At 42.5% G+C, this 11,034-nt stretch overlaps 3 protein-coding genes across 3 annotated transcripts; all 3 read right to left on the bottom strand.

Moving 5' to 3' along the window:
* Nucleotides 1-1,466: 1,466 nt before the first annotated feature.
* On the bottom strand, nucleotides 1,467-3,816 carry LOC112168210 (E3 ubiquitin-protein ligase UPL5). The gene is made up of 3 exons (XM_024305336.1): nucleotides 3,157-3,816; nucleotides 2,681-3,011; nucleotides 1,467-2,053 (listed from the first exon to the last, which is right to left on the bottom strand). The coding sequence occupies exons 1-3, from the start codon at nucleotides 3,814-3,816 to the stop codon at nucleotides 1,467-1,469; spliced, it is 1,578 nt and encodes a 525-aa protein (XP_024161104.1).
* LOC112164987 (E3 ubiquitin-protein ligase UPL5-like) lies at nucleotides 2,955-4,695 on the bottom strand. Its single transcript, XM_024301362.2, has one exon. It carries the CDS (start codon nucleotides 4,337-4,339, stop codon nucleotides 3,821-3,823), a length of 519 nt encoding a protein of 172 aa, XP_024157130.1. The 5' UTR covers nucleotides 4,340-4,695; the 3' UTR covers nucleotides 2,955-3,820.
* Nucleotides 4,696-8,711: 4,016 nt separating this feature from the next.
* LOC112165674 (F-box protein CPR1) lies at nucleotides 8,712-10,753 on the bottom strand. Its single transcript, XM_024302274.2, has 2 exons — nucleotides 9,481-10,753; nucleotides 8,712-9,212 (listed from the first exon to the last, which is right to left on the bottom strand). The coding sequence occupies exons 1-2, from the start codon at nucleotides 10,662-10,664 to the stop codon at nucleotides 9,173-9,175; spliced, it is 1,224 nt and encodes a 407-aa protein (XP_024158042.1). The 5' UTR covers nucleotides 10,665-10,753; the 3' UTR covers nucleotides 8,712-9,172.
* Nucleotides 10,754-11,034: the final 281 nt, after the last annotated feature.

Genomic DNA, 11,034 nt, shown 5'->3' with positions numbered 1-11,034 from the left:
GACTACATAACTTTTAAAAATTAAATAATTTTGTAATAATTTTATTTAGTGTCACACTAATGCAACATTTAGAGCGTTATTGTAATATTGTAATTTTACATAAATTAAAGATTCACAAATAGTCCAGCATGAGCCCAAATATTTGATGCTCTGGAGTACAATAAAAGTTTTAAAAAATTCACCACGCCCACTCCATTATTGTTGTTTTTGGGACGATGAGTTTACCTGAACTCTGAAAAGATATGGGGCCAAAGGCATAGAATACAAAAGCTGGAATAAAGTTGGTAAACTGCAAATGGCTTTCTTTGAATGTGTGTGTAAACTGATCTGTAAAGGAGACGTGAGGTTTTAACTTCTATCCTTCTTGTTAAATGGACCTATTTCTTCATTGCTTCCCGTTCTCTTTCTCTGCACTCGCTCTACATTTTATGCTCTTCGTTTTCCAGTTTCCATGCCTTTCCTTTGGAGATGCCATTCCTAAGCCACCAAGTATCCAATGCATTTGCAGAGAACTGCACTAAAACTTGGACTACCAGTAAAGAAAGCCAGGTTGATAACTTAATACTTGCACTTTGTCTGTTAGGATCAGTCTAAGCAGGCATATGTTCATATATTATCGACTTGGTCGTTTATATATGGTAGCTAAATCTAAGCCATGTGTGTTCTATTAAGTTACAAAATTAAACTTACCTTCTAACTATTTCATATCTCACCTTATTAAGCCATGTATGTTCAACTTAGTTACCAACTGAACTTACCTTTTAACTATTTCATATCTTACCTTATTCGCAAGCCAAGATTCCAAGTTATAGTAATAAAGTACGCGATCAAGGGATTCTATGATCAACCAATGCGTATTTGTTTCATCAGACTAACCTTTGAAAAGCATCCTAGTTCACTTTGAAACTTTGCCTTTACAAAATTCCATGACTTAAGATTGTAGGCCGTCAAAGCTTGAGTAGAATATTATTTCAGTGGACAATTAATATTTAATTTGAGATCACAGTGATATTTCAAAAATGGCTTTATTTACCTCCAAGGGGCAAGGGTTCTCAATCAGTCAATCTGACCAGAGAATTTCCGATAGGTCGGCAACTAGATGACTTGAGAAAGCCAGCTACTCAATAGTAGAGAGTATAAAAAATAACCTCGTCAATATTCTATGGAGAACAGAGGCACCCGCAAGTCCTAAACAGCTCCATTTCTGAATTGAGGCACTGCTCCGAGTCAAAATGGAAATTTCAATCAATATTCAGATGGACTACTGTCTTCTTCACAGGAAAAAGAACAGCACAAGACAGAAGGAAAAAAAAATTTGTCAAGTCCCCGGTGACACAAAAGTAGTGAAAGAATGACCAAATTCGAGTAGCTTTTGAAATTATTTAGTTACACTGATCATCCCTGATTGAGCAGAGAACCAACAAAGATTACAGAGAGACATATGCATTTCATTCTAAGCACATAAGTCACATCTTAATAGCACTTTCACTTCCTTGTAGCATCCAATCAAGATCTTCTAGCTCCAAACTTCGGAAAAAGAAAGTCTGGAGCACTGAGTTGGAGAGAATATCACCAAAACCTTTTGCAAAATGCTTCACTTGTTCAGTGATAGATATGACAAACTGATGCTTAATAAGAAGTTTAACATATTCCTCCCTGTTCTTGCTGGTTACAACAATGTTTCTCCCACCAGCGCAAAGCTCAACAGTTTTCCTGGATCCCAACCCCTCCACTTCTCTAACAAATGTCAATCCTAAAGCATCTGAATCAATAAAGTCGGGATCCATTTCCAGAATCTGCTTGCAACTATCAGCATCCCGTATGTCTTCCAAAGATGGTAAAGTTCCAGCCAACTGTTGGAAAAATATACGGTCAAAGACTATGCCCACTTGCACTTTATGCATTAAAGCTAACGCAATCACCCGGCCAGCAAAGGTGAAATAATCGAGATGCATAGGATCCACCTTAGATGCTGCAAACAGAAAAGACGCATCAACTGAAACTAATTCTAATTTGAAACGAGGTCTTTCTGCCACATGATATATGTCATAAACTGCATTGACGCACATACAAGACAGATTAAAAGCCTACCAACTTAAGTCCTATCCTGAATCAAGAAAGAAACATAGGCCTGAGGCTGCCGCGTCAAGTGTATTAGCCTAAGGCCAAAGTCAAACCAAAATTAGCTAACTCAGCAGCAGTAGAGTTCTCTCTGTATCCATGACCCACCTAAACATAGATTACCTATGATTTCAAACAATTATCTCTACCCTTGCTTAGCATTTTGTAAAGAAGATCTAATAGGTCAGATTCAACGAAGTAAAGCATTGAGTAATGACCACATATTAGTCAAAAAGAAATAAAGCATCATAGACACACATAATATCAGATGAGGATATTTACTGTTTTTGATAGTTATATAACCTAAGCTCGCCTATGATATTATTGGTGCCTGAATTTACTTGCATGTATTTCTGTTTCTCTACAGTTGAATTCAGAGGCCAAAAATTTGGTCCCAGACACTCAATATCATATCGCATTTCAAAACCATGTCGAAACAAAATCTATGCATAGTTTAGTCAAAATGTTTGTCTTTGCAATAAAAATAATACAGTTTCATCAAAAAGAAAAAATTGAAAGTGTATGTTATTCAACAGCATGCATTTAAAGGACAGCATACCTGGATTAGGATAGAATCGTCTCCGGTCATTAGGGCATGACACAAAAAGTGCATTTTGTGGATTAAATATGTCCTGGCATACCAAAAAGAACCATTCCCGCAGTACACCTGGACCTGTAACTTCCTCATTTTTAAATTCCACAAATAATCCAGCATGCAGTGACTCGGGTTCTGCACTTCCTATGTATGCAAATGATTCTGATAATAATTGAGACCTATCAATCAGCATCTCATGTAACTCCTCATAGTCTTCTTTAACATCAGGGAACATCATCATAGCCAAATGCCCTCGAGACTCGAAATCAAGTACATCTTTGTGCTCAAGAAGCCACTGATGATCATCACTTCACTTTGCATATTTCACAACTAGTGCACATATTGCAGTCTTTCTAAGCCTCAGAGTCGTCCAAAATTGTTCTTCCCCACCCTGATAGAGTTTACAAATCCCATGTAGTTCCTTCAAAACAGCAAGATACTGAGAACATCCAGAATGAACAATAATCACTGTCCCCCTTTCCTTTCCCAGCCAAGCACTCTACCACTTTGGTAAGGCACTCAGCCATTCTTTTCAGCAAATCAGCAAGTATAATACGAAGAAGCTCAATCTCTTCCCCAAACACCGGGTACTTAGCAGCCTGTGCTTTCGAGGATTCACAAATGGGACCTGTATAGTACAATTCTTTGTTAATTGCAGTACGCATGGGGAGCAAGAATGCCTTAAAATCAACCACATCATCCAACAACGGCCTAAGACTCCCAGGCGACTCCATACTCAGCTCCAAATCCTTAGACAAACTATTTGCCACCTCAGTGAGAAACGGGTAAATCTCCTTCAACCTAACCAACTGATCAACACACTCTGAGTCCTGCAAACCCCCAGCATTCTCCCAAAACAAACCTAGAGCGCTCCTGCACAAGATGTACGGAGGGTCCTCCTGCCCTACTCTTCTCAGAAACTTACAGAACTCTAACACTATCGGTGCGCAGTGATTATGCAAGTTTTTGGGCAACAATGTAGCATATGAAATCAGGAAATTCTTAATCGACTCTTCTGCAATGTCTTTGTTACCTGCAACAGGCGAATTGTAGAGCATGAACAATGACAATGGCGCCGAAGAGGGTATAAACACCTGCATATGGCTAGCTCCAGAGTCCTCCGTCTTCTCCTTCTGAGCCATTGCCAAGTACTGGCTGAGGCGGCTCTTGATGTACTTCAATGGCTCGTGCACCTTTTCGCTGCGGCAGAGTCGAAAAGAAACCGAGACCAAGTCCTCCAGGACCTGCCAGGCCCGAGGATGGTGAGTGCTCCGGAGGCGGCCGACGAGCTGCAAGCTGGCGTCGTTTTGGATTGAGCACTGGGCGGGCCAGGGACTGTTCCCACTGGAGCTGCTTGCCTCGGTAAATGAGCCTCTGCTCCGTCGCCGGAATGCGGGTGATCGCCTCTATGCGCTCGTGGAGCGTCTTGACGGAGTCGTGCGCGTGGGCCTGGATTACCAGAGTGTTGCCGCCGGAGATCGTTTTGATGAAGAATTGGAGCATCGGCCAGGACCGTGTCAACTCGTGGCGAGTGGACTCGGCGCGGGAGGACGACTGAGGCTGCGTCGCCGCTGCGCCGTTGTTGGAGGACGAATCGACGGCGTTGGGCTCGTCCTTCCTCATTTTGACGTGGACTAGGTCAGAAACGACGGCGTCGTCCTCGTCGTCCGAGCACGTCGAGAGGCCTTTAAGAATCGATCACGAAATCAAGAAGGTGAGGTTGAATTTGAGGGAGGCGGAGGCGGTGGTGATCGGTGGTGGTGGTCGTCTACCAAACTAGCCCTCCTCTGACCGGATAAAAACAAAAACTAAACTGTCCTCTATTTCTCTCTGCTTCTGCTTCTTCTTCTTCTTCTTCTTTGGTGGAATGCACCTCAAACCTTCGAAATATATTACGTGATAAGTAAAGAGTTCTGATGAACTTACTTTTTTTATTTTTTTTTTATTGAATTTCATAGCGTTCTCCCCTGGAAATGTTTTCTTCTGATGGTCAACTTTTAATTCGTCAATGTGCTAAAAATCAAATAGATATGAATGCGTGTATCCAAACAAAATCAATTTTCTCCTAAAAAAAAAAAAACAAAATCAATTTTCTCCTAAAAAAAAAAAACAAAATCAATTTTCTCCTAAAAAAAAAAAACAAAATCAATTTTCTGAACCGCAATAGGTGGTGATGAGTTTTTTATTAGGTAGAGTTGAGCCGTTGAGGGGTTTGTTGAAACCGAACTTATATTATTATTTATAGGGGGGAGTTTTTTTTTTTTAGTAAAAGGAGGTCAGTCATTTTTATTCAATATGAAAAAAGTAATATTACACAGTGACCCGCCCTAGTGGGACCTTAAAAAAGAGATACCGCTAAACGCAATACCACTCCACCAATTGAGTGAAGTTCAGGGGTAAGTAAACTAATAAGAAACTAACAATTAAATTTATCCGCAGAATCCATCAGTAGACTCGCTGACAACCTCAGACCAATAAGACCTACAATTCCTCTTCGGTATTGATCCCAAGAAAAATAACAAATTAAGTACCAAAACAGAAGCCGTCCTGGATCCCAAGTTTTTATAGAAAAGCCGCCAGGATCCCAAATCAGGATCCAAGCCTCAGAGAGCCCAATTATGACTGCCGTAGTCCACCCAAACATGCCCAAGCCCAAATCTAAAAAACAGATCCAAACCCAAGCCCAAAAAGGATGAACCCTAGCAGCCCATCCATCAAACCTTTTGTGCTTGCCGACGCCGCCGCACCAACACCACATTGTCACTCCAGCCGGCGCCGCACTGACACCACACCGACTCTCCAACCTAGCGTCAGTGTCCTCCCTTCAAGAAGACCAGAAGACCTTGTGTGAAATAGCCTCAGGAAGAGCAGCATCCTCCCCACGAGTTCTCTCCATCGCCATCTCATAGAGGCGAATCCACCAGTCCTTCCAAATTCGCAGATCAGACAGAGAACACCACCACGCCTGCTGCCAACAGTGGAAGAAGGGTTCCAACATAACACGATCCGATCGCAGCAGCTCCGGAGACGCTGGTGGTACAACATCCAATCCACCACTCGGCCTAGGGCCCAGACCAGACCTCCATGACACTGGCAGGAGCCCAGGATCCCAAACTCTCCATTCACCTGCAACCACCATTCCAAAGTGGCGAACCGAGGACAAACTTGATCCCCTGTTCGTAGTAATCAAAGGAAGAGAGAGGGTCGTTGACTCAACCCGGATGGTGGATGTCAACTTCTTGGAGATAAAAGGAAAAAAGGAGGGTACGGCCTCGACCGTACACGCCAGCTGCAACACCAGGGCCAGAATTTTGCTCCATCGGAGATGGAGGGAGGTACAGATACGCCAACCCATGGGTGGCTTTCTCGCAAACCCTAGAGGGTTTTTACTTCTTGTTATTTATTAGGGAGTCGCTATCAACACTCCCCACAATATTATCACACAAAAAACATCAACCATGACTACATAACTTTATAAGTTTGCAATTTTTTTATTGTAGTGTCACACTAATGCAACATTTAGAGTGTTATACGTTATTGTAGTTTTACATGAATTGAAGATTCACAAATATTCTAGTGTGAGGATAATAAAAGTTCTCCAAAATTCACCACGCCTACCCCGTTATTGTTGTTTTTGGGACGATGAGTTTACCTGGACTCTTAAAAGATATGGGGCCAAAGGCATAGAATACAAAAGTTGGAATAAAGTTGGTAAACTCCCTTTCGTAATGTGCGTGTAAACTGATCTGTAAAGGAGGCGTGAAGTTTTAACTTCTATCCTTCTTGTTAAATGGACCTATTTCTTCGTTGCTTCCCTTTCTGATTCTCTGCAGTCTGCACCTTGCTCTGCACCTTCCAATCTTCCATGCTTCCTTTTTTTTTTTTTTTTGCAGACACCATTCCTAAACCACCAAGGCACGGGCTAATCAAATCTCCAAAAATATTTTCTCATGAGGGCTCCGAGATTACAGGGAAGCATTTTAGGGTTTTGGTAATCGAAAAAAAAAAAAGAGAGCTTGCTGCCTGTCCGGCGGCGCCTCCACGTCGACTGTGGGTTCCGGCCTCATCGACGAATGGGTGTTGCCGGACGGGATCGTGGGGGATCGGGACTCCGTATCTGGTTTCGGCTTCATCCTTCTGGGTCGTATACTACGTTTCTTTCTTCTTGGATGGCAGCGCAGGCGTGCAGGATGGGTGGCTGGGTTTTGACGCAGGCTTGGAGCAGGTGGCCTGAGGCCAGATCGTGGCGGCGGTATGCCATGGATTGTATGGCGCTGGCTATCTCTCTGAGATGGGTTGATAGGCGGATCAAGCGGACGGACAAGGTCGTGCGGCAAGGCATGGCGAGTTTCGCACTGGATTTTGGTGTGGATTCGTCTGGATCTGGGATTAATTCTGGTTTCGACCGACAACAGTTGAGGTCGGCGTGGCTTGCTGTGTGGACTGTGTGTTTCCGGCGATGTGAGTTTGACGGGGCAGTGTTATGGAGGTGGATTGTCGGCGGGTCACCTAAGGCGAAGGAAGACGGTAGGTGGGGCTGTTTCATGTTTTTAATTAGAGTAATTGTTTTGGTTAGGTTTTTGATTAGGATTTTGGTTAGGTCTTTCTGGTCATTCGCATGTCCCTACTCTGATGAGCTAGGGTTGGGTCAATTTGAGGTGCCATGGATGTGGTGTCATTCCTGGGGACGAATTGGTTTAATTTCGATGTTATCTTATGTTCAATGTGCTGACGAGCGATCCTTGCACGTGGTCTGGTATGTTTGGGACACGGTGTGGAAGAGGGCGTTGGTTTTTCTGGCGATTGTCTATGAGGTGGTATCAGGATTCTCGGGATTTCTTGTAGCCCGAGTGGTTGGGCGGTATAGGTGGTTAGGGGTTGGGCCCTTTCGGCTCATGGAAGTCATTCTTGATGACGGACCCATAACTGGTTTAGGTTTTAGGGAAGAGAGTGGGGAGTTCATGTCCACCACCGGTCATTCCCGTATGGTGTAATTTGGTTATTATCAATAAAGGTTTCTTTTTCTCAAAAAAAAAAACCACCAAGGCACCAACTATGATAACGTATGTTCATATATTATTGACTTGGTCGTTTATATATGGTAGCGAAATCCAAGCCACGTATGTTCTATTAAGTTGCCAACTGAACTTACCTTGTAACAATTTCATATCTTACCTAATGAAGCCACGTATGTTCAATTAAGTTACCGACTGAACTTATCTTTTAACTATTTCATATCTACCTTATTCGCATGGCAAGATTCCAAGTAATAGTAATAAGGTATGAGATCAAGGGATTCTACGATCAACCAATGCGTATTTGTTTCATCAGACTAACCTTTGCAAAGCATCCTAGTTCACTTTAAAGCTTTGCCTCTACAAAATTCCATGACTCGGATTGTAGGCTGTCAAGGCTTGAGTAGAATATTATTTCAGTGGATAATTGATATGAGATCACAGTGATATTTCAAAAATGGTTTTATTTAGACTCCAAGGGGCAGAGGGTTCTCAAATCTCAATCAGTCAATCTGACCAGAGAATTTCCAATAGTTCGTCAACTAGATGACTTGAGAAAAGTCAGCCACTCAATAGTAAGAGTATAAAAAATAACCTCATCAATATTCAATGGAGCACAGAGGCACCCTAAACGGCTCCATTTCTGTGATTGAGGCACCGCTCCGAGTCAAAATGAAAATTTCAATCAATATTCAGATGGACTACTGTCTTCTTCACAGGAAAAAGAACAGCATAAGACGGAAGGAAAAAAAAAATAGGTAAGAGTCCCCGTGACACAAAAGTAGTAAGAAGATGACCAAATTCGAGTAGCTTTTTTCATTTTTAGCTACACTGATGATCCCTGATTCAGCTGTGAACCAGCAAAGAGTAAAGAGAGACGTATGCAGTTCATTCATGACGATCTAGATCTAAGCACATATATCAGATCTTAATGTTGATCGTAACATATGCTTGTCCAAAATTTTCCAAAACTGCTTTAGTTCATCAGCAGAAGCTATAACTGTAATAACTGTATAATCAGAAGGTTTGAAGCTCGTGTATACAAAAGTTCAAAATAGAGCACATCATTACATTCCGAATGTATTCTATAAGATTCTACACCAGAAACTGTATCTGAAAATGGAGAGACACTACCAGTCAAGTTATCTTACAGAATGTGCCTCTCTTTATTCTTGGTTCGATATATGTGGAAGAAATGTGCACCTGGTATGCTTGTGATCAGATCAGGTGCACATTTGCTTGTGATTAGTCTACCAGTTCTAAGTCTAGTGAGGTATTATGCTCTAGTCATTTTAGCTCACGCAAGTACGATCCGGATCTTCATCTTCAGCCCTGAGACAAAATGTGACAGAAGATACACAATATTGCAGCTAAACAGCTCAAGGTACCTTTTCTGATCTTATCCACACATTATTCTCATCATGTTTCTGTTGTGTGTTGCCTAAAGCACCAATTTGAAGCCTTCTGCTAGGAAATCATCCCTGATATATATACAAGGACCAACTCATGAGGTACTGACTATCAATTCACATCCTAGTAAATACAACAATGTTGCAACCAAACAAGTGATATTTACAAGATCACATTAACATGTATTTTGAAATTAAACAAGAAAGTTTAATGACTAGGGGAACAGATACTCTGTAATGTTAGCAATGAATCGAAATTATGCCTTACTGCATAAATTAAAATTCTGTGCGAGTTCACACACACACACACATATAAATAAAAAAAATGCCTGCCACTGACCTCTTCTTATTCTTTTTTCCCTCTTTTTCCTTGTCTTCTCGTTTACTAGGATCAACCGGAACAAGGGTTTCCGCACAGACTATAGCCTCAAATAAATCTGGCAAACCGCGAATCTTAATTTTATTGACCATCTGACTTTCCAAGTCAAACCAAACAAGATCTTCATGGTTTTGTTCCAGCAAAACTTGTCGACGATTCTTTGAATAAACCAGAGGCTTAATACTCTTAGGCCTTCTAACCCCTTGAGCCTGTTTCACAGTAAACAATTTACACCAAGTCTCCTTAACCCCATACTGTTTGATAGTCCAAACATCAACACCCATATCTTCATACTTGGCTATAATGCAAAGACACCCTTCCAAATACCCCACATCAATCTGACACTTCCGGTCCATCTCCGGCATCGGCACCTCCCCAAATCTCTCCTTCTCTACATCAAATCCAATAACCAACTCGGTTGCGGGTTGATCCACTTCATGACTCCGCGTCACCACCCAATGCACAGATCCACTCACAAGAATCCCCATTTTTCGCGTGTAACACAGCACATACGGCATGTCATCCACCTTTCTCCACGCATTCATTCTCAGACTATAAACTTTCACCTCACTCTCAAACGACGCATAGTCCCATCCGATAAACTGCGAAATCCTGACCAATTTATAGTCGTCATGAACGGCGTCGTATCCCAGCCCGTAAACCCTAGCACCACACAAGCACATGCCTTTGTCCCTCTTTCGATCCGACGGCAAAGACGGCAGAATCCTGTACTTTTTAATCCAAGGGCTCCACAACGCGATGTCCTCCGCCACGTTGCAGATGCACAGCAGCCCGTTGCAGGACCCCAGAACCCTAATTCGGTTGCTGTAACACATGAGCGGGTGATTGAGCTCGACGGCATCGTTTAGCGAATCGAAATCGACGCAGTAGAGGTCGGAGTCCTTACGGAGGATAAGAGTGAGATTGGATTTGGTCTCGGTGGAATGAAGGAGGTGGAGGTTTTTGAAGTAGGAGCTGTCGATTAGGGACCGCCATGGTCTGGCGACGGACCTGAAACAGAGGAGGCGGCCGACGTGGAGGCGTGAGAGGATGTTGATGATTACCTCCGGCGGGAGCTCGGCCAGGAAGGCTTGGATTTGGCGGTGCTGGGCGTCTGTGGAGGGTTCTTCTTCTGCAGATTTCATTTCTGGGTGGTTGGAGTTTTGGGAAAGTGTGAGTGGGGAAAAGTGGAGACGCGTAAGGATGAGGGTACTGGGGGTGGATGGAAGGGTGTTTTTACGGAATTATCCTTTCTATTAATATTTCCACTCCAAAAAACTTCTTCGTCCAGTTCCATTGATATATGAGTAGACAGAATTGCCCTCCGTGCATTTTAAATAGCACGATATTGAATGTTGAAAACTATTTCAGATTGTGTAACTTCCTTCTTTAAAAGGAGTGTTATTATCATAAATGGTACCTGAACTATACATCAATCTTATCGATGGTACCTGAACTTCAGTACCCGAACTTTTCTATTTCATTTTAAATGGTACCTAGAGCCACCTCCGGTCA

The sequence above is a fragment of the Rosa chinensis genome, chromosome 5, assembly GCF_002994745.2.
Source record: "Rosa chinensis cultivar Old Blush chromosome 5, RchiOBHm-V2, whole genome shotgun sequence".
NCBI classification, from domain to species: domain Eukaryota; kingdom Viridiplantae; phylum Streptophyta; class Magnoliopsida; order Rosales; family Rosaceae; genus Rosa; species Rosa chinensis.
The sequence above is the reverse complement of the archived record's forward strand: the minus strand, read 5'-3'. Positions and strand labels throughout refer to the sequence as shown.

Bases quoted from the DNA above. Each gene is read 5' to 3' on its own strand.
- LOC112168210 (XM_024305336.1), bottom strand. From the start codon at position 3,816: ATGCAGGTGTTTATACCCTCTTCGGCGCCATTGTCATTGTTCATGCTC. The intron at 3,012-3,156 runs GTATCTTGCTGT...GATGATCATCAG, and splicing joins GTTCATTCTGGATGTTCTCA to TGGCTTCTTGAGCACAAAGA. The intron at 2,054-2,680 runs GTATGCTGTCCT...GCGTCAATGCAG, and splicing joins ACGATTCTATCCTAATCCAG to TTTATGACATATATCATGTG.
- LOC112164987 (XM_024301362.2), bottom strand. From the start codon at position 4,339: ATGAGGAAGGACGAGCCCAACGCCGTCGATTCGTCCTCCAACAACGGC.
- LOC112165674 (XM_024302274.2), bottom strand. From the start codon at position 10,664: ATGAAATCTGCAGAAGAAGAACCCTCCACAGACGCCCAGCACCGCCAA. The intron at 9,213-9,480 runs GTCAGTGGCAGG...TATATATATCAG, and splicing joins GGAAAAAAGAATAAGAAGAG to GGATGATTTCCTAGCAGAAG.